The sequence below is a fragment of the Perognathus longimembris genome, chromosome 11, assembly GCF_023159225.1.
Source record: "Perognathus longimembris pacificus isolate PPM17 chromosome 11, ASM2315922v1, whole genome shotgun sequence".
Taxonomy (NCBI): Eukaryota; Metazoa; Chordata; class Mammalia; order Rodentia; family Heteromyidae; genus Perognathus; species Perognathus longimembris.
The window spans coordinates 37,761,326-37,787,699 of NC_063171.1; the positions used below are offsets into that span (position 1 = coordinate 37,761,326).

At 39.6% G+C, this 26,374-nt stretch overlaps 1 protein-coding gene across 1 annotated transcript; it reads right to left on the reverse strand.

The window, feature by feature from the left end:
* Positions 1-5,390: 5,390 nt before the first annotated feature.
* On the reverse strand, positions 5,391-22,386 carry LOC125360165 (interferon-activable protein 203-like). The gene is made up of 11 exons (XM_048358200.1): positions 22,057-22,386; positions 19,245-19,530; positions 17,976-18,085; positions 17,190-17,348; positions 16,419-16,490; positions 14,855-15,020; positions 14,167-14,226; positions 12,760-12,980; positions 8,144-8,557; positions 6,579-6,767; positions 5,391-5,669 (listed from the first exon to the last, which is right to left on the reverse strand). The coding sequence occupies exons 2-11, from the start codon at positions 19,507-19,509 to the stop codon at positions 5,562-5,564; spliced, it is 1,764 nt and encodes a 587-aa protein (XP_048214157.1). The 5' UTR covers positions 19,510-19,530; positions 22,057-22,386; the 3' UTR covers positions 5,391-5,561.
* Between the last annotated feature and the right edge of the window lie 3,988 nt (positions 22,387-26,374).

The window sequence follows — 26,374 nt, forward strand, 5'->3', positions numbered from 1 at the left end:
AACACTGTTCAAAAAGAAATGTACTCATTGCCTGAGTTATGTAACTATAAACCTCTGTACAATAAAAATAATTTTTTAAAAATTTAAAAACCTACTAATTATAGCCTGGCACTGGTGGTTCATGCCTGTAATCCTAGTTACTCAGGAGGCTGAGATCTGAGGATTATGATTCAAATCCAGCCTGGGGAGACAAATCTGTGACATTCTTCTATCCAGTTGACCAGCAAAAAGCCAGAAACTTTGTGGCTCAAAAGGTAGAGCATTAGCCCTGAAGGACAAAGCCAAATGAAAACATGAGTCCCTGAGCTCCAGCTCTAGTACATACCACACACACACACATACACACACACACACACACACACACACACACAGTAACTGTAAAACTTTCAGAAGAAACAATCTCTGTGACCCTGAGTAGGTAATTTTCTTATATGTCACAATCCTCCATGTACATATGTGCAAATGAAGCTAGGTAAATGATAAAAGGATTGACATTAATCAAGATGCATTATACTCACAAGCTGATATGTTACATTGAAACCTCTTCATATACTAACCTAAGTATAATTTTTTTAATCTAAAAAGGAAAAAGATTTCTTCTTTGTCACATGAGAGCACAAGGTATACACGGATTGTTTGTAACAATTTTCACTTTACCAAAAGGAACCACTTTTCAAAAAATATTAAGAACGTCCAAAGCTGAGCCATGAAATGGTGCTGAATATTTGCTAGCTGCATAGCTGCTACAGACCTCCTATCTGGAATTTATAAAGAACTCAAATTTCAGTCAGAACAACCAATTAACTGTTAAATGGATGTGTGTGTGTGTGTGTGTGTGTGTGTGTGTTCTTGATTGGAAAACGAGCACTTAACAAGATAACATAATCATTAAGAGGGGAAATACAAATGTAAAGTGCAGAAAGTTGCCTTGGTACACTTATTAGGATGGTAAAAATGTAAACTATTCATCACAGCAAGTGCTGCTGATGCTATGCAGGGCCTGGAACTGTCATAAACCTGTTGAAAATGCCATCTGATGAAACCACTTTGCAAAGAGTTGTTTTTGTTTTTTTTTTTTTAAGTTAACTCACATCTACAAGAGTAAGCTCTGAGAAAGATAAAAAAGGCAGGGAAACTGCCACTTCTTGCTGGAGGAAGTGGAGAGCGTTCCAGGCACCTTAGAAGGCTGGCAATTTCTTACCGAGGTGAATACTCATTTAGCCCGGGGCCCAGTAACCTCACTCCTCACACGGTTCAGAAACTTGAAAGAAATGATATGGACACAAATGTGTGTGTGTGAATAATTTGTGGGAGTTTTGTTTGTAATTATGCAAAGCTTTAAACAACTCCTTCCCCTTCATTTGGGGAATAATAAAAAAAAACAACTTTGGTGGAGGCACAAAAATAAAGTATGGATACTAAGTCTATAGAAAAATAATGAAGTATGGTTAAGATTTTTGCCATTTGTTTATAGTATGATATTTGTCTATGGACAACTGTAATGGCAGAATCTTATTCAATCTATTAAGTGAAAGGAATCAAAGGCAATATTCTGAATACATGTTGATTCAATAAGAATAAGTAACGAGGTCTTGCTTTGCCAAAGAGTTGACAACAAATATAGATGAAGGAAACTCATTAGTATAGCCAATTGCATAACTTGATTTTTGTTGTGGTTACATATGACTGCATGCTTGGGCAAAATATCAAAGAAATTTTCATTCATTACAGTACGTTTCACTGTATTAATTTCATTAATAAACAGAAAATATGTATTAATCTAGTGTTGGGGTTCAGCTTTGGCCTTGAGGGGGAAGGGCAACCGAGACCGCGCCCGAGACGCCGCCCTTCCCCCAGCCCTGGGGGAATGCGGAAGCAGGCCACAATTCTCTGGGTCCTGAACCAGAAGAACTGGCTTTGTGAACAGCCCCCCAACTTTCTCACCAGCCCATGTGCTCCCCAGTCTCGCGGGCTTTCCCCCTGGGGTGGTGCTATCCAAGTGACGTTAACTCTTGAGGGAGTCCTATGACAAGCTCGCCAGCCTATCACCAGCTCTCTGGTCGATGACCCCTTCTCTCGTTGCCCTCTACTATATCAGCTGCTAGCCCCTCCCTTATTAAATCAGATTTGCTCTTGAAGCATCTCGGAGATCCGCATACACCTGGCTCTCTTCACCGGTAAGGAGGGAGGTAAAGCGATCTCCTACGGCCGCATGCACCTGAGGTCTTTCCTGAGCCCCCCACTCTACTCTGGCCTTACCTGCGGGTCGGGTGACCAGGGGAGAGGGTGAGAAAGGGAGCGATTGGAGTAGAGAAGAGCCTGAACCCCCGTGCGACCAGAGCCCGGCAATCTGGAAAGTAGCATTCTGAATTTTTTCCCCACTTTTGATGGCACAAATACTATCAATAAAATAAAAGAGAAGAAAAGGAAGGCACAGGGTATTTTTTGAAACCAGCTACTATGCACTCTATGTCTGGAGACTTGTGCATGTTTTAATCTTTCTAAGATAATTGACTTTGTTCGTAATGAGAATTGCTGAGATGCATTCAAGGCAAATGATTTTTCCCGAAACTAAGGCGAGGTAAGCAAGGGGCTGTGGTTCCAAACCCACACCCCAATGACCACTTCCTTCCTATATAAAAAGAATTGTAAAATTAAATAAGGAGGAGGGCAGGGAAGGTGATAGAGTGGGTGAGATTGATTGAAACATATTATAAACAGGTGTTGATATATAACAATGGAATCCCCCTCTTGTACAATTAATGCCAGCTAATAAAAATATAAACTAGGACAATTAAATAAATATATGCATATATGTATTTGCATTTAAAAATTTCTCTGAAGTAAGTTCTCATTGCCTTATAATAAATACAATGGTTAGGTCATGGATCTTCAGATAATAAATATTGCTTATCCATGAAGCTGATGACAATTTCTAGGTTTGTTGGACAAGCCAGTTATAAGACCATGAAAAACCAATGTCTTCAGAAATATACATTGTAACACACAATAGTGAATTTACAGTTATGTTCATATTTTTGACCTAGAAGTTCTGCTTACCAGTATTTACATCAGGATACATTATAGGCAATTCATTCATAGGACTTGCTGATCCTTTGTTTGGTTTTGTTTGTTTTTTGTTGTTTGGGGAGGCAGGGAAAGAAATCCAGAGTCATATTCATGCTAGGCAAGTGCTTTACCACTGAGCTTTACCTCCAGCCTCTGTACTCCTGTTTTCAATCAGGAGTAATTAAAAGACAACTAAAGTGATCAATGTTAAAATAATTATTTTGATAAATACATTTGTAAAATAGTTTAGACAAAAGAGTCTGACCTACACATTCTGATACATAGATTTCTAAGACAAAAAGATTTCCAAGACATATTGTTAAGTAAGAAATGTAACTCAAAATGGCTTTCTTACATGTTTATCAGATGGTAGCTAACTGCTAATTGCTTTATCTAGTGGCTATGTCAGCAATAACTATTATGTTAGACCTATTGTTAGCTCTATCATAATAAGTGAAAAAGTGAAAATTGGGTGTTCTTTTTCTTCATCGTCTTCTGGCCCTCGTGAAATCCTCTCAGTGATGTTCACTAGACTCTTGAATACCTTAAAACCATTTGGATAAGCCCAATCTGTAAGATATCTGTGATCACAGAGTCATATCCCTACGAACTAACTGTTCTGCCTTCTCTTGCACACAGTTTAAATCTAGCAGTGGTTTCAGCTTCTTATCTACATATTTTGGTCTCAAAGAGGCACTCTAATATATGACATGGCACACTAACATAAGACAGGGTGGGAATGTGGTATTATAGGTTGAAACCACCTACAGGAATGGAATGAAAGAGGTAAAGTCTTTTGGGTAAGTGTTATTTCTTGCTTTTCTCCTATAAAGGCTCGCCATTAGTTATACATCCATGGGGGAATGATAATAAAGCAAAGACACCTGTCCAGTCACCTGAGTGACTTCTCCTAACTGCCACCCTCTACATGTCTCCGAAGACTTGGTTTTAGAAAGATTACCTAAAATAAACTTTCTAAAAGTTAATATTTTGAAGGATTTCTATAACTCAGAATACCATCATCATCTGTGTAAGAAGTGGGCTTTCTCCTTAGTGTTGTAAGTTAAGTTTGAGTTTGGAGGAAGTCTCAACAATGTGACAGCTCAGAATGAAGTCGATTCCTGTCTACGTAAGTAACATTCTGACTTTGGCCACTGAAACTCTGTTTTCTCACTGAAGATAAGAAAATGAGATTCCTTCAGAATCTAGTTCCCCACCTTGATCAGCATCATTGACAAAAAAAATTCATACATAAATTAACCTATATGACATCTGTGTGCATACGTATGTCTGCATGTGTATACACACAGCAGAATAGTTACTAGAACTGTGTTCAATAAGATAATAAAATATCTAATTTTCATCTAAGCCAACTATAATAAAAAACATAATCAGAAAGGAAACAGTCCAGCATAAAACAATACACTATTGTTTTTATAATTTTAATGTTTTTTGTATTGTTCTTCTATTTGATTGATTGGGCATAAACAGCCTTGGACCTTTAGGGTAGCCAGTAACTATCTTCATTCTAGCCTTCAAAACTTCTACCTTGTGCCTACACTCAATAAAATACACCCATCCCCAAAGGGAAGAATAGCCTGAAGTCTAACTCCAGTATAACATACTATCTAAGTGGCATTAGGAAAGTTTGTTGTTATTGTAGCCTTCAGGTTGTTTGTTTTTAACATGTTATAAAGAAAGTAAAAACAAAGCAATTACCCATTTTTCAGAGAGAATAGAAAGTTTATTTTTTTTTCCCCTGCCCTGGAGCTTGAACTCTGAGCCTAGGCACAGTCCCTTGGCTTTTGTGCTCATGGCTAGCCCTCTACCACTTGAGCCACAGCAACACTTCTGGCTTTGTATGGTTAATTGGTAATAAGAGTCTCATGGACTTTTCTGCCTGGGCTGGCTTTGAACCAAAATCTTAGATCTCAGCCTCCCAAGTATCTGGGATTACAGGTGTGAGCCTCCCCCAGAGGCTGGCTGAGTCTTTTCTTTCCTGATATGGGCATAGACCTTAAAGACCCACCCCACAGTATAAATCTAAATCATGCCTAAAGTGTGGGCACCCTGACCTTATCCACACACCATAAACTGTTTTAAAGCACTTCAACAATAGACTGAAAAGACTCCTGGAATAGCATTGCTTTAGGAAAAAAAAAACCCACTTTATTATTTACTTCAGCTTATAAACATTACAGATGCAAAATATGGAATTTGGAAACTATAAAAGTACATTAAACAACAAAGGAAAAATGCCTCTAAAACAAAGGAAAAATGCCTCTAAAATCTCATTCCCTAGAATTGCAAGCTGGTTTTTATATAGACTGTTTCAACTACACATACCCACACACATATTTTTCTAAATACTTGAATCTTATCAATAAAGACATCGTTATCAGTGACATCCACTGAGCTTTCATTTTATTGCCTTATTTTCCTATGCTGCAGAGGATCAAACCTTGGCATCTGCTAGGCAAGTGCTTTCTTCCTTAGTTGAAGCTGCTGCCAGGCATCCAGTAGTTCATATTGGAGGACTGTCCGACAGTGTCTTGATTTGAAGTGGGAACCTGTGTCTTGCCTTTCCGGCTCTTAATCACCTTGAAGAAGAAAGTGACACAAATGAGAGCAATTGGGATACAGCTGGTCACACATTTCATCCATGGTCTCATCTCCATGGCCACGTAAACCTCTCTTCTCACTCTCCCCTGTCTCCTTTAAAGAGTTTTTGCCCTTGGACTTAATGGCACTTGTCCCTTCACTCCCCACTCAACTTGAGCGAGCTGGCTGAGAAAGAATTGGAGGTGTCACAGAGCCAGGAGAAAGAGGAAGGTCTGGTACAACAAATGGCAAGAGCTGGATGGTTCTCGGTGGGAGGGCAGCACAAAATGACAGTCCTGATACCAATGCTGGAAGGAAAGTTTGGGGATGTTTGATGGCCCCCAGAACTGGAAAAATTCAAGAGCATTTGTGTTTCTGGGTGCCAAGATAGGCTACCCCTTGAATTGCTTCTGTTACATTCTCGTCATTTGTATCCTACACAAACACAACAATTGGTCAGTGTGACAAAGAACATCAACTCTGGAGCCCTGTGTGTTCCTATTTGTCCAGGGAATCCTTGTCACTTAGGTGTGTTCTAAACTCTATTGATGATCCACTGTGGTTGGAAATAGTTCCCTCTTTTATAGATGATGGCCTGTGGTTCTGCCCCATGCAAACACAAATTTTTATTATCTCTCTGCTTTGATAAAAACAACAACAACAACCATTCTTTCTTATTTAGCTTGGAGTAATAACACTTAACTGAAAATCCTTGAGTTTCCCTTTTTTATTATGACCAAACTTCCTTTTAAAAAAAAAGTGATGGAAAGAACATTTAAAAATACAGTGGGAAAAGCTCAGTTTTTTTCCACCTGCTGGGCTCTATGTAATAGGAGCCAAATGCTTAAGGTACAGCGTAACAAGTAACTTGTTCCCTTGAAAGAATGATGTTCCAGTGAAGGACCCACCTCCATGTAACTGTGAAGAACAGATTTCAGCTGCCATTTGTCCATGCTCATGGCCAGTTCAAAGCAGATGAGTTTGACTTTATCACCTTCCTCACAGTCCACTTGGGTCAGTCTCCCACGCACCACCACTTCCATCTTCCCTGTGTTGTCTTGTATTTCATAATAAATGAATTCATCCCTCACGATTTTCTGAAAAGATAATTCAAATTCTCGCCTCAATGAGAAAGAAGGAGGTTGGTGGCAACTATCATCTTGACAAGGTTAAATGAAACCATAGGCTTAGAATTACAGATGCCAAATGCCTTAAAGCACTTTTGATCAGCAATTCTTCTCTTTTGAAATTCCTCAAGCTTTCCTTATTTAAGGATTTTCTGTGCTAATGTTTTCTAGAAATGTGAATTATCTCCCAAATTTTTAGGGCTGCCACATAAGCTTAGTTGAGATAGGTCTCTCTCTCTCTTCTTTCCTTCCTTCCTCCTTTCCTTCCTTTCTTTTTTCTTTCAATTTTTTCTATTGTCAAAATGTGATACAGAGGGGTTACAGATTCATATGAAAGGCAGTGAGTACATTTCTTGTTTTACTTGTTACCTCCTCCCTCATTTCCCCCCTCCCCCTTCCTTTCTTTCTTTCCTTCCTTCCTCTCTTTCTTTTTCCCTCACTCCTTCCTTCACTTCATCCATCTCCCTCTCTCTCTTGCTTTATCTTTCTTTTTCCTTTTCTACTGAAATCCCAGTTTGATCTCAGGACCTTGTACTTGCTAGCAAGCACTCTACCACTTGAGCCATACTCCCAATTCTCTTTTTTCCTTTCACTTATTCTTTAATACTATTGAACTGTTTGGGTGGGTGGGACTGGATTAAGGTCCTCCTACTTATATTTCCTGCATAGAAGGATGGCAGACATAGACCACCATACTCAACTTTTTATTGGTTGAGATGAGGTCTTGTGAACATTTTTTTGTCCAGGTTGGCTTCAAAGCATGGCCTTTTCCAGCTCAGCTTCCTGGAGAGCTAGGATTAAGAGCCATTGTGCCTGGCTCACAGCTGAGATTTCTTTCTTAAGGAGCTCAAACAGATAACCATCTGATTACTTTTTATGGATTCCCTTTATAATCTTATCAAGAGCAGAGGAGAACATCCAATCATGGCTCATTGTGAGTCTGAGAATGTCTACTGCAATGCTTTTGTAAGTGGATTATGTCTTCAACATATGACATCTTCTGTCTTTTCCACTTATTGACCCTATTCCGAACTGTTTAAATGTTAAATCCTCCTTATCTAGTCCTGCCATGTCAGGTTGTATCTCATTGTATTAATTAATTCTACAGCTACATATATTGTAGTCACTTAAACAGTGCAGGCAGAAAACAGCACACCTGGGGAGACCTATACAAGAAAGAACAGAACAACACTTGGGACAAGTGCTGAGAAGGAGATTGTTATGAGATGACCCACATGCCGAAATGGAAGGACTCCACTCAAGTCGACCAACACTTAGTTGGAGAGTTAAAACTTCTAAAATCTGGGGTTGCAGAAGAACTTCTACAACATGATGCTTGGTCTTACCTTATGCACCAGAAATATCCCATTCACGAATTTCCCTGGATGTAGCGTGCAAAGACAACTGATTTTTGGTGTTGCACAGGCATTCAGCCTCATCGTGGGTGGGATGTTCATTATCCGCTCAGGCTGCCCAGGACGTACAATATAGTTGCTGTAGATCTCTAGGAACCCCTTGTTCCCATAATACTCTGATAGGATAACAATCTTGTTTGGGATGAACACCGCCTGCAATTTGACGTCAAACACCTTCACTCGGAAGAACTCGCTCTCAGTAGCCACTGTGGCGTGGAACATGGTTTTGTCACCATCGTACACAAACAGCGGGGTGACTTTCAGCACCATCACTTCTTTGAACTCCCTGTGGAAGCCCATCTCCACCTTGGCAGGATCCTTAGGTAAAACCATCATCCTTGGTTTCTACTCGGAGTGAACACAGAGAAAACACAAGCATTAGTAAAACATCATTGGGACAAGGGGTGGGTGTCAGTCAAGTTTAGGAGGGGTGGGGGAGAATCACTGAGTTTAAGGCCTTGAAAAACAAACGGTTTTATAAAGTAGAGGGACTCATGAGAAGCTCTTCCAATCTTTGTGCCAATCCTGGTCACTCTATTGTGGGAGCGAGAAATGGTTACTGTGGGTAAGAAGCTTCTAGATGGTCTCACCTGAGGTGCCTGACAAGTGGTGTGATCACAGCTGTAACAGAGCAGGTCTCTCAAACCCACAGCTTCTCACACAAAATTTGGTGGATTGGTCAACCCAGGATCTCTCCAGGTTTTTCACTGCCTCACAGTGGCTCCTATCCTACCTACCTAAAGCATTATTTTTATGCCTTGTGAAACATTGCCAAGTAAGCTGAGGACTACTCTACAATTATGTACCCCTGCTGGCTTTGTTGCACTCAGGAAATTTCATGAAATACTCTTCACATTTGGCCAATTGGTTTACCACTTCAGGTATACAGTACCCTGACTGTTATAGTGGCCAGTGCTAATAGAAAGCTGGGTGAGAGAATTGCTGAAAATCACAACACCGGAAGCAAAGTCTCCTCAGAAAAATTTCTGACCCAAACACCTCGTCTATGAAAACAAAGCCCAAACACAGCATTGTATACTCAAAATGGTTTAAGATGGATTGCAGACATGTTAGCATCTGCACACTGTCTCTGGATTCAAACTGTGCTCACAAAATGTTCAAGTTTTAAAGCTCACTAAGGATGGAGTCAAATCATAGCTCTAATATCAATTACCCCGTGTGTGTGTGTGTGTGTGTGTGTGTGTGTGTGTGTGTAAATGTGGGGGAGTCTTTACCGTCTATCAACTTCAATTTTCCCATATGTGGGATGAGACAAACAAATAGTATTGGCATATGGCATTATAAAAATAAATGAGTCATGTATATAAATAGCATGGTTCTGAATCCAGAACTAAATAAATAAGCAGCAAACATCTTTTAAAAAATAGGGTATATTTGTTTTGATGAACAGATGATTCATGATTTCTAATGGTTCCTTGATGGAACTCTCACATAGGAAGCACATAAAATAAAACCTCCTCTGTTTAGGTCTGTCACATATAATAATACAATTTCATTGAGAAGACAGTTTTGAGCTGTTGTTGTTTTAGCAATAAATCTAAAATCTTAAACTCTCATCTGCCATAGCAGAATTTGGACACTGAAATTGCCTGGATAGTTTTTAATTGACCACACTTTATTTCTTCTTCCAGTAAATCCTCTACCGCCTCACCCTATTCATGATTCATGCTGTTCTGTTTTGGTTGATCCAGGCATACACACACACACACACACACACACACACACACACACACACACACACACACACACACACACGCCAAAGAGAACAGTCTGCTTCAGGTTTTTAATCCCCCCAACTCTCTCTCTCTCTCTCTCTCTCACACACACACACACACAAAAGCACAGAAAGAACTCATAGCATTAAGAAAAACACTTGAGAGAAGCTCTGATAAGAGCGAAAGTGTCCGGTTTACATACTGAGTCATAGACAAGATTGTCACACACTCTTTGTAAAGACAGTTGGACTTAAAAAGAAATGACTACATGATAACTTTTGATGCATGAGGCTGGAAAGGCTGGTATATCTCCCTGGGATCCTGCAATTCCATGAGAATTCAGGGAAACAGTGATTTCTCAGGGAGTAGAAATGATTGTGATGCTTATTTATGTGGGCCAGATCTCAGAAAGTCAAATATGCATGGGCAAAGTACAATGACATGGCTGTGATACAGGGGCCTGAGGCGACAATAACAAGGGCTCTATCCATAGCTGGTCTTCTCTACAATGAATAGGATGACTGGCAGCTAGCTGTACTCCCAAATAGCCAAATAAGAACTCTAATGCGAACTACCAATTTTCAGAACTAACAACAAGAATAATTTTACAAGTTTAGCAAACCTGTGGGTAGAAAGTCTGTCCTTAACTGCTAAGACAACTTCAAGTTTAGATGAGAACCACATCAGAGAACAGTGCCTTTAATGTCTTATCCTCAGAATTGCTTTGGGAGGATCATTCCTGACAATTCCTATACTAGCTTCAGAGGCACACAGGGACTCTACCAGAGTCACACAGAAAGGCAAGCTAACAAAGCACAAGTATGAACTCACTTCTATTCATTCCTCTCCTGTCTTCCCCTGGAACAGGGGATCTATAATTTGAGTTTATTGTCTAATAAGAAAGAAGGACATAGGTTAATTCCAGTTGTGATACAGAGTGTTAAAGAAATAAAGGCCTGGAGAAGGCAAACAATGGGAAGATAGAATCTACTCAGGGAAAGCCTGTGAAGTACTGATATGGAAGAATTTGATACCAAACAAAGGAAATGCAATTTAAAAATGTATATGATTAGGAATGTCAAAATGTTTATACAACATCTGGCTCATATGGAAAAGCCTAGCAATGGAAACAAATCCAAAACATGACACTATTCACAAATTTAGTGAACATAAGTTACAGATCAAACACACACATATACAGTGCATATACATCTACATATAATATATATATATAACATTTGTGCATAATAACATCCACATATGATATATATAACATATATAATAACATTTATAACATATATGTTACAAACATCTCACCTGTGATTAGGGAGATATCAGTTTGTATGATCAAACACTCAATTTTGAGAATTCAGTAATATTAGATTCGATCTCTGAATGCTAACATTCACTATATGCCTGCTCCTGGACAAAACATTTACTCAATCCAAGTCAGCTTCCTCACACATGAACTAGAAGGAGTGTGATGTGTCTTGTAAAAGATAAATGAAGCTATGTGCCTGAAGAATCATCCCTCAGAGTTTACCACAAAATGCTCAGCACAGAAATAGCAGTCTGGGCATTGTTATTTTGAGGTCTTTTTGGTTATTTGTGCTTCTCTTCTGACCACAGATGATCACTGCTTTACGGTGATTCTTCGGTCATCATAAAGTCAGTGAGTGCATCTAGGAAACCTCAGGTACAGGAAGTATGAGAAATATTTGACTAAAGAACATTCTCTCCTTTTCTGCAACATGTACCACTTTAATCTCACTGGTAAAGGCATCACGTACATCTTTCATAATCAGTGAAATCGTAGGAGTTAATTCCTATGGTGTGAACATACCTTTCCACATCTACCTTTTCAGTGACTGGCACAGGGTACCTACATTAGTTCTCTTCCAACTCAACATTTTCTAGTCAGGAAGAAAGATGTACGCACACTACATTTGTGTGTAATGTTGTGTAGTATGGTGTAATGTGGTATGTAATGCAATGCAATGATATATTGGAATGGAATGGATGTGATATAGTTGTAAGTGCTAACAAGAAGACATACATACCCAAGAAAGAAAATAGTAGGCTGGGCACCAGTAGCTACTAGGGAGGCTGAGATCTGAGGATCACGGTTCAAAGTCAGCCTGGGCAGAAAGGTCCATGAGACTCTCATCTCCAGTTAACCACAAGAAAATCAAAAGTGACACTGGGGTGCTGTGGTAGATTGCTAGGCTTAAGCTTAAGAGCTCAGGGTCAACATCCAGGCCCAGAGTTCAAACCCCATGACCAACAAAAAAAAAAAAAAGAAAGAAAGAAAGAAAATTAAGCAATAGGACTATCTGATACATTTTGGAATGGGGTGTAGGTAAGAATTACACCTGGTGGTTGAGAGTATTTAAACCAACGGGGAAATGATTCTGAACAAAGAGCACACACCACAATCTCTGACCTGGGGAAAAAGCATGGAATATAAGAAAAGTCCTGTAGTAGGGTCCAGAACAAAGGGGAAGGAGGAGAAGGAATAAGAGGGATGAATACATGCCTATCTATCTTCCATGTCTGGTCACCCTCTTGTTTTCTTTCAACCCAACACAAGCCAGTGGTCCTCTTAGAGTCAGAGGTTATTTTATAAGCACAAACTTTGCACAAGGTAAAGGAGTTAAAACCCAACAGGGTCTCAAATTACACACCTGGCAAATGAATTATGACAGTGAATACTTAAATGAGTGAGTGTTACATGAGTGTTTCTTTCAAGATTATGGGCAGTGTAGTTATGTGAAGCAGAAGAAAGAAAGGATGGGAATGGAGAGTTGGTACCTTGGCAGTGGAGCTGCTGGGAGCAGGGGGAGGAGGGTTGGGATGAGGCTGAGGCTGAGGCTGTGCTAGGTGTGTCCTAGTGGCTGAAGTTCCTGGGAGGCCCATAAACCGTGTTGACAGCAAGTTTTGTTCCCTGTCATCCATGTTGCTGGTTGTTTTTTCCTCTGCCTGAAGAAAGGTAGATTTTCTTAATTCTATTTTTATTACCTGAAATAGTTGTACTAAGAGGTTACAAGTCAACATGTCAATTTACACATACAATTGATCTTGATCAATATCATACCTTTCAACATTCTCCCCCATCCCTTCAATTATCCTAGTTTCCCAGGAGGTGCATTCCATTTTATAATACTATGACTACATTCACCCCAACTGCTTCTCTCTCCATTCATTACTTCTGGATAATGACTTTCAAAGTCACATAGAGCACCACTAACTTTTCCTTATTTCTTCCCAAGTTTTCAGCTTTCTCCAGAAGGATAGCACAGATACCTTCCCCACTTTGCCTTTCTATGATTCCTGCCCGTTTATGCTGCTTGCTTCAGGGAAATGTAGGAGCAATGCATCAAAGGTAACAGTAGTCTACTTCTTGGTTTGATTCCAGAAAGCAAAAGGAATCACAAGATAAGGAATGTAGTTGTGAGACGTTATGCTGTAGAAGAGCAAGGATTTCTTGCTTAAATTGGGCCATACAATGGCTAGTGAATCTTTCTGGGTAGAAATCTAATGAAAAGGCCTGCATGCTGTGTTTAAGTGTTTTGAGTCCAAGGAAGCTGAGGAACCATCTCTGTATCCTGTGACTCATTATGTTTCTGGGAAACAGAGTGATTTTCATGCTAGCATAAGTGGCTTAACATATTTAATCAAATGGGGCCAGAGAAAGGTCCACTTCCAAGCCTGGATCCCTGAAAAAAAAAAAACATAAAGGGTTGTGAGGTTTTTTCATGCATCATTGTAGTAACCAAGTGACAGTGGGTTTGAGTCTACATTCAGTGACACTGCTAAGGCTCAAGTGATGGCTAGCAGAGCCAAGATGCAAACGGAAACAGGTTGCTAGCTCAGTGTCATCAATACAGACTACTTAAGGAGTTAGGAGTTACTGGAGTTAGTAACAGCTTATGTACAGAACTACTCTATTGTAACTATGTACAGAACTTAAGAAACAGACAAGTTTGAAGAAGAAAGTCTGTCTTCAGTGGGGAGGTTGCTGGAGGCTGTAGACGGGGTTAAATGAACTACATGAAAGAATATTGATAAAAATTCAGCTTTTGTCTAGTTGACTGTCTAGTGAAGTCATAACCAAAATAGGCATCGCAGCTCAGAGTCGAGGAAACTACAAGGGTTATTTTTGTGGACTGAAGAAATGGCAGGTTGGGATAGGAGCTAATACCTATAAGGGGTACTCACAGAATCTCCTACTTTCCATTCCCTTGTTCAGGGTACCTATATCTGAGCTCCCTGTCTCGTCTAGAAGAAAGACATACACATACTGAAGTTGTATGCAACAGAGTATAATCTAAAATAAGATAATGTTATTGTAATGTGGCCATGTAATACAGCCATAAGTGCGAACAGGGAAACATACAAGGACCCAAGGTAGAAAACAGTAGGAATGTTTGATGTGTTTTTTGAATGGCAGATAGGTAAGAATTGCACCAGGAGAATGAGAGTATTTAAATCAATGAGGAAATGATTCAGAATAAAGAACACACAACATAATCTCTGACCTGGGGAAAAAGCATGAAATATAAGAAGAGTCCTGTAGTAGGGTCCAGAACAAAGGGGAAGGAGGAGAAGGAATAAGAGGGATGAATACATGCCTATCTATCTTCCATGTCTGGTCACCCTCCTGTTATCTTTCAACCCAACACAAGCCAGTGGTCCTCTTAGAGTCAGAGGTTATTTTATAAGCACAAACTTTGCACAAGGTAAAGGAGTTAAAACCCAACAGGGTCTCAAATTACACACCTGGCAAATGAATTATGACAGTGAATACTTAAATGAGTGAGTGTTACATGAGTGTTTCTTTCAAGATTATGGGCAGTGTAGTTATGTGAAGCAGAAGAAAGAAAGGATGGAAATGGAGAGTTGGTACCTTGGCAGTGGAGCTTCTGGGAGCAGGGGCGAGGAGGGTTAGGATGAGGCTGAGGCTGAGGCTGTCTTGGGTGTGTGCTGGTGGCTGAAGTTCCTGGGAGCTGGGGCCTCCTCTGTGCCTGCAGGTTTTGCTCCTCAACCTTTATTTGGATGGATTTTACCTTTTTCTGAAGAAAAAAGAGCAGTTTTTTTTCCTTTGTTTTTGGATAATAATTTTCAAAATCACATAGAAACATCATTATTCCTCCTTTATCCCTTTCACATAGTATGGCCCCTTCCAACTTTCTCAAGAACAGCAGTGCCTGTTCAGACACTTTTTTTTTTTTTTGCCAGTCCTGGGCCTTGGACTCAGGGCCTGGGCACTGTCCCTGGCTTCCTTTTGCTCAAGGCTAGCACTCTGCCACTTGAGCCACAGCGCCACTTCTGGCCGTTTTCTGTATATATGGTGCTGGGGAATTGAACCCAGGGCCTCATGTATAGGAGGAAAGCTCTCTTGCCACTAGGCCATATCCCCAGCCCGTTCAGACACTTTTAAGACCTATTTTCCTCTCACATTTACCAGGATTACAAATTTCACTTTGTAAATACTAAAAGCCAAGCTAAGATTCCCATGGCTTGGGTGAAATTGCAATTCTATAACTGTGGCTCATTGCATTAAGGCATCTTGGCCAAGCACAAAATTTAGAGTCATTTATATTTATTTATTTTTGGTAAACAATATTCCCATCCTATAAGAAAAGCAAATCTCAGAACAAACTTGTTCCATTATGATTTTTAGCTTTTCTTACCATAAAAATTTACAAATTAGTTCCTGAAAAATGTTCTCTAAAACACAAACCCCAAACAAGTAAACAACAACAAAAGAGGGGGGCTGGATGCCAGGCACTGGTGGCTCATGCTTATTATCCTAGTTGCTCGGGAAGCTGAGATTTGAGGATAGTGGTTCAAAGCCAGCCCAGGGAAGGGAAGTCCATTAGAGGCTTATCTTCAATTAACCACCCCATAAAACTAGAAGTAGAGTTGTAGGGCTAAGAATGGTACCATACTAGCCTTGAGCAAGAAAGATCAAGGCTCTTAGTTCTAGTGCCATGACCAACAAAAATAAGGGTGGAGACTGTGCATGGTGTTGCTTGCTTATGATTTCAGCTATATGAAACTGTACCCCCTCTGTACATCACTTTGAAAAAATCAATCAATTAATTAAGAATCATAAAACATTGTGAAAAACAAAAAAAGGCTGAAAGCATGGCTCAAGTAGTAGAACAGGAGATCCTGAGTTCAATCCTCAGTACTACAAAATTAACAACAACAACAACAAAAAACCCAAGCCACTTAGCCAATCTTTTAGGAGACATTATTGGAGGAAGTAATGATTATTGGAAATAACAATAGTAAGAACAACAGAAAAGGGAACCAAAAAATTGTTAGTCCCTTTCTGTAGCACCTCTGCCTTACAATGGTATGAGTGGGCTGGAGATGTGGAGATGTGTAGCCTCGGGAAGGTGCAGCTTGGGTCTTGAGTTAGAAGTGACATTAGAGAAGAATGAATTCGTTTCTACTCCTACCTTCACTGCTTGTGGATGTGGACTATCATTTCCTTGCTCATTTATGCCAGACACAGACATAGCACCGGGTTGCTGGAAATTGTATCACGGCAGAAAAGAAGACAATACAAAAGTCATATTATGATCGGAGTTGATGAGTAGAGTTATGAATTCACTATTCTACCTTTATGTATTATCTCCCCTTGAGAAAGGACACCTATTTTCTGAACCTATTGCCTAATAGAGAAGACATCTATACCAGCTATGGTGAAATTGTAAAATGTTCTTCTCATCTCTTTCTGGGGAGGGCACTTTGATGAGGAACTGTTTGAGGACAGGATTTAGATTGTCACCCAAATGTTCAGTGCATTTGGCTAGGGAAGAGATAGGAACAATGCATAATGAAATAATGAATTCTCAAACACCCAGCATGGAAGGACCCTAGAATACAGAATGTAAACTCACAAGTTTGATGGGCTAGCAAAGGCAAAAGGGATGAGAACACATTGGCATAGGGAGAATGAACACACTCTGTGCTTTATGTCTGCTTGCCCGAACACGCCTTTATCCCTCCTCTGAAAGTAGTCCTAGAAATTCGATTATAAATTATTTCCTATGTGTAGACTTGGGAAAGAGCAAATTAAGCCAGAAGACTGAGGTCTAGAGGGATGCATTTGATGAGTGATTTAATTATATATTGTAGAAGATTAGGAAGAGATGCTTTCAAGGATATGGCAGTGCTTGTAATATTTTTTAGGGGGGAGGGCAAGTACCGGGACAGGAAAATGGCACCTTGGTTGAGAAGTTTCTGGACGATGCTGGTGGTAGAGGTTTAGGAGTCTGGGAAGAGCCTTGGGTTTGCTGTGTGTCAGTCATTGAAGGTTCCGGATGCTGACGCTGCTCCTGAATTCTTTCAGAGTCTTCAGTTCTTTTAGCTTTGGCTTTGCTTTTCTAAAAGAAAAAGTATCACTTCTCGTTTTTTTTTTCTAGTGCTGTGGATTGAACCCACAGTCCTGTGTGAGCCAAGAAGGCACTTTACTGCTGAACTACTCCCCCGGCCCTTAGTAATGGCTTCTTTTTAACGCATAGATGAAATACAGTATTTTCAATACTGAGAAAAATCTACATTTCATTGCTAGATTCTAGTTGTACATATGAGAAGCTCCAGGAGTTACAGTCCATCCTCTGAAAAATAAATGGCCCAAAGACAAGATGTAGACCCAAATGAATGCCTTGTAAAAAGAGTAGAGACATTTTATTGTATGTGTCATTTTTTACTTAGTTTTGTGGTGATGGAAGAGCAAAAGAAGTGAATTTAAAAGGTCTAACTTTGGATTTTGACTGTTAATATGCTTTGAGAAGCCATTTTCTAAGCCGATTGTTTATTTAGAAAGGGTACCATAAGAAATTATATTACATACAATGAAGTTCACAAGAGTCCTAAAACAAAATAACTGAACAGTAACAAAAATTTACTAATTATGAACCTCCATCTCACTAACAGGACAAAAAATCAAATATTTACATGAAAATGACAAGGAGTACGGATCATAGCTGGAGCTTTTCTAATCACATTACCTTGGATTTCAAATCTGCATTGTTAGCAGGTGTAGACTGAGCACCACTGGGTTCATCCTGATTATTATTTTGCCCCAAAGTTGCTTCTTTCCCTTTTGACTTCCTTTGTACTGTTGTAGTGAAGAAAACACACACAAAAATCCAGATGAGTCAGTCCAAGAGAGCTGAAGCAGTTTTAAGGTTATTTTTCTCTGTGCATCTATAGTTAGCAGTAGCAAGCCATGCCAGGTACAGCTGATTGTTCCCTGGCTCCATCCACATGCACTGGACATAGACAGCCCATCCTGGGGACTTTGTGTATCTGAGCCAAACCTCATCCCAGACATCTTGGTTTGTAGTAGCCTTTTAAGAATCCAAAGAGCTGTAAGCCTTGCTACTCAGGAAGCTGAGATCTGAGAATCATGGTTGGAAGCCAGCCTGGGCTCCTGCCCAGGCTGTGAGACTCTTATCTCCAATTAACCAGCAAAAAGCCAGAAGCAGAGCTGTGACTCAGCACCCAAACACTCACTTCAAGTTTTTAGGATTTGCACCAAACAACAACAAAAAAAACCCTTAAAGTTCACATGATGCTAACAAAAGGTCATCTTCAGTAGAAGGTGAGAGAACTCCAAATCAGAGAACTCAGAGAGAGAATTTATCCTCCACCTTAAGATGTGATGAAGTGATAACCCTGGACTTTCATTTTTTGTGTTTTTGGGTGGTGAGGAGGTTAAGACAAGATCTCTCTAACTCAGCCTGAAATCACAATCCTCATGGCTCTGCCTTCCTAGTGCTGGAATTACAGTTATTCATTACCACACCCAGCCTTTGCATGTGCTTTCGCAATCCAGCAATCTTAATTTGTGTCCCTTCATATCTCTGAAAGGAGGCTTTTTAATTTAAATACTGTCTCATATTTATGGCCAGGGGAGAAATTAATAATGGAATCTATATCCTCAGGGAGCAGTAACACTGATTTAAACATTTTAAAATGTCCTTTTCTCTAGTTTTCCACTGCCAATTTAGAATATGTTCAGTATATTACAAGTTCCTGTTTTTCACAACTTGTGCTTTTTTCTTTACCACTACCCCTAAAAGACAATCTCCTTCATCTACACACTGGAAGTCACTGTAGGAGGGGTGCTAAGCTGTTGACTTATTGTCTTCAGAGGTACCATTATTGCTAACATTACACTAGGAAAGGGACATGTCAGCTGTGACAAAGTGAGTGTTGTTCAAGGTTAAGAAGGCTGTAGTATAGATGAGAATTAGGAGGTGCTTCTTCCTTACCTTTTGACTTTTCTTTTTTAAGAGTTTCAGCAAGATCTTGAAGTTCCGATATATCTTTGAACAAGTCCATCAATTTGCCCAGTCCACAATCGCTTCGGAACTTGTCTTCCATCAAGTCTGCCATCCTAATTCTATTACAATCCTCCTGTGCCTTTCTATTCAGTTTTAATTCTTTGGCTAGTAAAGACTTAATCAGTTCAAAATGATAATCACTGATACCCTCTAATCCTTTCAGAAGAACAATTTTCTTGTATGGATTCGCCATATTTCTAGTAATGGGCTGAGCCTACAAAAGAAAATCCGCAACTAGCATTATGTACATATAAACTTTTTCACAAACAGGATATGTCTATATGAGTGGATGATTCAGGTGAAGGTTGCTCTCAGGTGTAGTTATGAGAAAGAGGACTTAGTTACCCAAATAGGTCACTAGGAATGGAGGAAGAACTGCTATGTAGAGCATATCTAAGATATCCTTATCTCTGAATGGTAGTAGATCAGTTGGGTCAGTGGTAGGAGAAGGTCTGGAGACAGGCAATTGTTGCAATGTATAGAATGCAGGTTGTGCAGTTCTGAATTCTTGGTTCCTCTTTCCTATTGCTGCTGGAGCCTAGCCCTAGATATTTGCCTATGGGTTCCTGATGCATCTCACATCTCTCAGGGCTGAAGTGGCCTATGGGTAAATCAACTTATCATCTCACCCTATACATAAATGACAGTCTGCCCCATCCTGTGTCCCTAAACCTTGCTTGACTCTTCTCTAATGGTCTCATTAGCATCCCCATCTCACCTCCTTTGGAGTTGGACCACATTCTCCCTGTCTTCTAAGCCCCTATTCCTGTGACTGTGATGATTCCTCCATGTGTTGTCTGGTGTAGTCATAGCAATAATTGGCTAGATTTCCTGCATTCACTGCTTAACTTTTCCTTTTAGGTATGACTGCCTTAAACAATTACTTATTCAGGGCTGAGAGTATGGCCTAGTGGCAAGAGTGCTTGCCTCGCATACATGAAGCCCTGGGTTCCATTCCCCAGCACCACTTATATAGAAAACAGCCAGGAAGTAGAGAAAGGACACAAAACTGATTCATTATGTCTATGTGTTGAAATAAATAAATGAAAATATAGCCTTGGTTTAGTCAAAGAGAAACAGGAAGTCTATCAACATGGTAGAAGGAGAGAGGAAATGAACACAATAGCTCACTTAAGTGTTTGTTTAAAAGTGTAGGGTAATAATAGAAGTTAAAGAAGAAAAAAAAACAAGGAGACTGATGTAGTGTCATAAATGGAAGATGGAAGAAACAAGACACAATATGTTAATTATCAACATATGCATAAAGTAATAGCTTCTGTCAAATTTCAGACATCTTAAATTTGGTTTAAGACATCTATCTATATGTTATCAATAAAACACCCTTTAGAGGTGGAAAATTTAAAACACATGGTTTCACAGAAAAGAGACTAAAGAAAAGCCACTTTATCTGTATTAGTGTAGCCTTAAATAGATCTAAAGAAAATAGTTATATCCAATGCCATGTATGTGTGTGTGTGTGTAAGTGTGTGTGAAAGTGCATATCCATATGTGAGTTTGAAGGAATTATTAGAAAAAAAAAACCCACAACCTTATTCTAGATAGGGCAGCATCTCTCTCAGTTACTAAATGAGCAAAATTTAAAAAAAAATCTGTAGAAAAAGCTGGGCATGATGACTTACATCTGTAATCCTAGGGACTCAGGATGGTGAAGATTATGGCTTAAAACTAGCCCAAGCAAGAGAGTTCATGAGACCCTTATCTCCAATTCACCACCAATCAGCCAGAAATGGAGCTGAGGCTCAAGTGGTAGAGTGTTAACCTTGAGCAAAATCTCAGGGACACTACCCAGGCTCTCAGTTCAAGATCCAGGATTAGCAAACACACAAAAATTATAGAATTGTAAAAATTTGAGCAACATGATTGGTTAGCTTATTAAGGTTTATCTAATATAAATAAAGTGCTAACATCAGCATTTAAAAATCTTAAATTCTACTATGAACACATGAAATACTATACCACACTATACAGAAAGTCCTTACAGCATTCTCAGTATAGACTATAGACATTATTTTCTAATTCTCTGTTGTGCCTATCCTCTCTATATTGCCATAAAAAATAAACAACAACAAAACCCCTGCCTAACTTTCAGAATGGCAAACAGGATCCCAAAGCGAAATCTTTATCTACCATCTGATACAGTATGGAGCTAATAAAAAATTTAAATGTACTTTGGAAAATTTGTATTTGTGAATACAGGATTTTTCTGTGTGAATACCTTATTTTGGGGAATACAGTTTGTTTGTTTTTTTTTACTATGTGTGTGAGTTTGTTCTCATGTTTTACAAAACTTGAATAATACTATAAAATACAAACCTGTGTCTAGATGTACTTTTTAACTTAATAATACTTCATGATTTTTTTCACATTACTGCCTTTTCTTTTCCTGAGTTCCTTCACTCTAGTCATCAAACTTGCTGTACTCTCTCTTCAGGTGACACACTATCAATATCTACTTGGGCCAATTCATAGCCAGATAATTTATCCGGTAACTTGTATTTCCCTTTGCTCAGGCCTCAGTGACAGAGGAATACCAACGTGTGTCTGTTATCTTTCTCCATGGGCGACTTCTGTTTTCACATCTACTAATGCCACTGATACCAGGCTGCTCCTCTCCCCTCCCACCCAGAAGAACCAACACTGGTTTTCCCCAGAGTGGTCTTGCGGATTTTCCCAGAAGGTGTCAAAAGTCTTCTCTACAGAAAACTCAGGCATCACTCACCTCCCTGGAAATTTCTTCTGCAATGCCCAGATGCTGCAATCTTCAACTTGTAATGAAGTTGGGTTGGTTAGATGTGAGCTAAAAGAGAATTCCGCAGAACTTTCAGAATCTGAGCCACAGAAGTGTTGCAATCTCCTGGAATGTGAAGAAAACAATGTATATCAGAAGATAACTTGAAACCAGAAACAAAAAAGGGCACTGATTTCAGTCACTTAATAATCTGAGTAGGGCTGGTCATCTCTCACCGTTCTGTGAGCCTGGGAAGCAGGGTGTTGAAACCCAAGACTCCTCCCTACAAGGCCCATAGCTTTCGATTTCCCCAGCTTTAAACACTGAACAGTTTCCTTCTTGTAACATCCTGCTCACAAAGAAAAGGAAAGAGCCTGGGTTACACTTAGAGGTTTTTTTTCCCCCTCTCTTATGAATCACCACAGATAAAAGAAGTTCCAACATTAGAGCATTCATGTCCAACAGACAGCATGCAGGTAATTTAAAAAACTACATTCATTCGAATGAAGCTGTTTTATCTAAAGAGAGAGACAGGTCACCTTAGTCTCCTCTCCCTTTTACTAGCAAAGAGAGGCAGTAGCAGATGGCCTTGGTGGCTGGCCATTGCCATCAGTACTCCAATGCATGTCTCAGAATGGGGAAGTGGGCCACGAAACCACTTTGGTGCTATCTTGAAGTATCCACACATTGCTAACCGTTTGCAAATCTGGGGCATGTCAGAGTGTAATGTCATGAAAACATATGACTCCATCATCAAAGAGATAGAAAGGAAATCAGCCATAGCTAAGCTATTCTGCCTCAATCATTAAAGCTGCAGTTTCTTAGGCTTCCTATATTATTTGTGGACAAACACAGCAGCAAGCTGGTTCATAGCCAGACAACATTGAAGCCTAGAGAATTGTGGAACAGCACTGAACTTGCAGAAAGGTCAGGCACTTGGAAATAACTTTTTTTTAAATCCTGAAATGGCTCCAATCAATGGATGAATCAGCCTATCAGCTACTGTGCAAGCAGCAGGATGACATTCTGGGAAAGGGAACCTCATAAGGCAGCAAAGACAGGTGATCTGAAGAGACAGACAAGGAGGAGGAAATGTCATCTTTGTGTACTTTTAGGTTTTGAGTTACCATGCCATAACAGCAGGTGTGGGGGGGGGGAGGGTATTGGTATTGTGACAATTCCATACATGTACAATCTGGTTCATCCCTTATTTTTCTAGTCTCTCTCCCTTCCCCTACACCCCTTTCTTGACCTTCTGGGCAAACAAGATCCCAAGTTTCCTGTCGTAATTATATTTAGCATAGTATTTTGGGTTTTGAAAAGCCTTTTCTTCCATCCTTCTTTTGCCTGTCTGGAAGATAGACCACTTCACTCCTGTAGCAACCTGTAGCAACCTGTCATAGTCCCAGGCAGTCTGCCTTGCTTCAGGAGGAGCCTTTGCCTTCTATTCCTGGGATCTCTCCAACCTTCTGTTTCCCTAAACTTAGGACATCCTAAGTGGCCCAGAACATAAACACTTTTCATATCAAATGTCTCCTTCCTATCTGGATTTTGTTAAAGCTCCATACCCCCCCCCATCCCCCCAAAATATTTTTGGATTTCTCTGTGGGTGATTAAAAATGGTTAACAAAGTAGCAGTTCACTTAAGAACTCCCCCAGATGAAAGCTCCCAAATAGAACCCTTTCAAGATTTTAAGATCAGGGGCTGGGGATATAGCCTAGTGGCAAGAGTGCCTGCCTCTGATACATGAGGCCCTAGGTTCGATTCCCCAGCACCACATATACAGAAAACGGCCAGAAGCGGTGCTGTGGCTCAAGTGGCAGAGTGCTAGCCTTGAGCAGGAAGAAGCCAGGGACAGTGCTCAGGCCCTGAGTCCAAGGCCCAGGACCGGCCAAAAAAGAAAAAAAAAAAGGTTTTAAGATCAACTCTTTAAGATTCCTCCCCTCCCCCCTTAGGTAGTTGGCTAGAAATTGTAGTTTCCAGAGGTGGACATAAGGTGGCAGTAACTACATGTAGTGTATCAAAGATGCTATAAATTACACTCTAGTTCTAAAATTCCATTATAGATCTCCTATACCCCGCACTGAGTATAGTAAATTCATTTATGTCTCATGCTAGCCATAACCACTACAGTATGGGACCAGCTCTGTGTGTGTGTGCACGTGCATGTGTGTGTGTTTCATCTTGCTTCCCTGTTGAGAGTTCTTTCCTCACTACCATTGTACATGTGCACAGTGTGGTAATACTGTATATATTGGTCATCTCATGACCTTACCTCATAGTCACTGGAAGAGTAGTCTACAAGCAGGTGTGCAAGAGCAACAATGGAAAGAGACACTTCCATTTGGGAAAAAGAAGCCAAGAAGTCAAAGCCATGATCAAAGTCAATAAAAGTCATTCAGGATTATAATACAGACTTAAAAAGCCAAATGAAGTAGTGAAAAAGTAAGTAGCATGTTATTACTAAGGATAATTCGAAATTTATAGATCCAAGTGTTGCTATTCTGTCTCCCTTCTGCCTGGATTTTCTTAAACCTTTTAATGCTCTTATATTTTCTGTCATATATTATGTGTATGTTGGTAGACAATCTTGACACCCAATTTATAATATCCCTTTTTAATTAAAGAACCATGATTCATGTTTGACTTCATCTGTAAATTCTTACCTTCATGTTCATTATTCATTCTTTCTTTGATGTATTGAATTTAATGGGTGTTTTATCTGAGGTAGGTATTCAATTGACCAACTGCACAAATCAGTTTAGATGGCACAAAGATTAGTTCAAGCTTCAAAGTGTACAGGGTGGGAAGAAAATTATTATTTAATGAATTACAATTGTCAAAAGTGACAGAAATGAAAAGTATTGTAAGTACAAACAAGACTTCTCCTGAGAAGACTTTACTACTGAGATTTAGAGAAAGGAACGGTTTGGCCTTGAGCAACTCTAGAAGACTATAGGTATTTTTCTCCCTGGGCCAAAAAGAGTGCACTTCAAAACTGTAGAAGCACAGTTTTTCATTTGCATAATGGAATTCCTATGGTTGGTGCTGATATCTGGTGACGCCCTCCCCTCCAATCTGGTAAATAAGCAGGCTGTTCAGTTCACTTGGTAAGCACTCTTCTGTGCTACCCACTGGTAAGGCCACATTAGGCCTTTTCTTGCTTTTTTTTTTTTTTTAATCTTTATCAGTAGAAGAGAAGGCCCAGCTGGTAACCAAAAGAGAAGAGAAGAGGGAATGGCAACCATGATAAATCATGACAGAAACAGAAGAGCTGGCACTGGGGTCAGCCTTTGCCCAGGCCTTTGTAGCTGGGGAAAATTATAAATTTGATTTTTCAAAAATTTTGGCTGTTATTATAAAGGTGATATACAGAGGGGTTACTGTTACATTAATCAGATAATGAGTACATTTCTTTTTGGACTATATCATCCTTTCCCTCACTCTCTCTTCCATTCCCACCCACAAGTTACATAGTTCATTTTCAACATAGTGTCCAGTGAGTACTATTAGAATTCAAAATTTTAATACTATTTTTGTGGAGACTTTGAATGTTCTTTTTTTTTTTTTGCAGTGTAGTTGTCATGACTGTTACTCTGGGAATTTTCTTTCCGTGATGAACTGATTTAAGTCTTTTTTTAAAAAAATCCTCTTGTTCAATTATTGCAGCATAATTTAGAATTGATTGAGGCTAGGTTTCAGGCTTTGTTAGGAAAGACTTAAATAAGCTACTCGTCTACTGCACGGTCTTAATTCTTCAAGTGATAACTTTCCTGTGGACACCTATAGTTTAAAAGGTAGATTATTATCCTGTAACACAAATATTCTCAGCACTGTTTTCTTTCTTTTACTTCTAAGCAGTGCCTCTCAGTGAGTCTCCTGCTTTCTCATGCCATGAAAATTCAGCTAATGAAGGAAGCTGGCCTGGCACAGCTTCTTTCTCCCAAGAATCCAGCTGTTTTGTAGAAGTATCTTGAGGCATGTTGCTTGCCCTCTAGGCTCAGTGCGACTGCCATAAGGTGAGATGTCTACAGTATTCGGCCATCAAGACAGTTGTAGAGCTTGCTTTGTGAATTTGTTTCCTCACAGGATTCTATTGCTGCTTATTGTTCAGAGTATGAAAACTCTAATTCTTACTGAGGTTTTCTTCCCCCATTTATAATACATATGCTTCTCTTTGGATCACCAGAAGACCATTGTCAAATATCTAATATTTAAATTGAATATCGTCTCATTTTGAATATTTTAAACAGTGGCTTTAAACATTAAATGTCTATCCATGAATTACAATAGTTGTGAGAAAACATT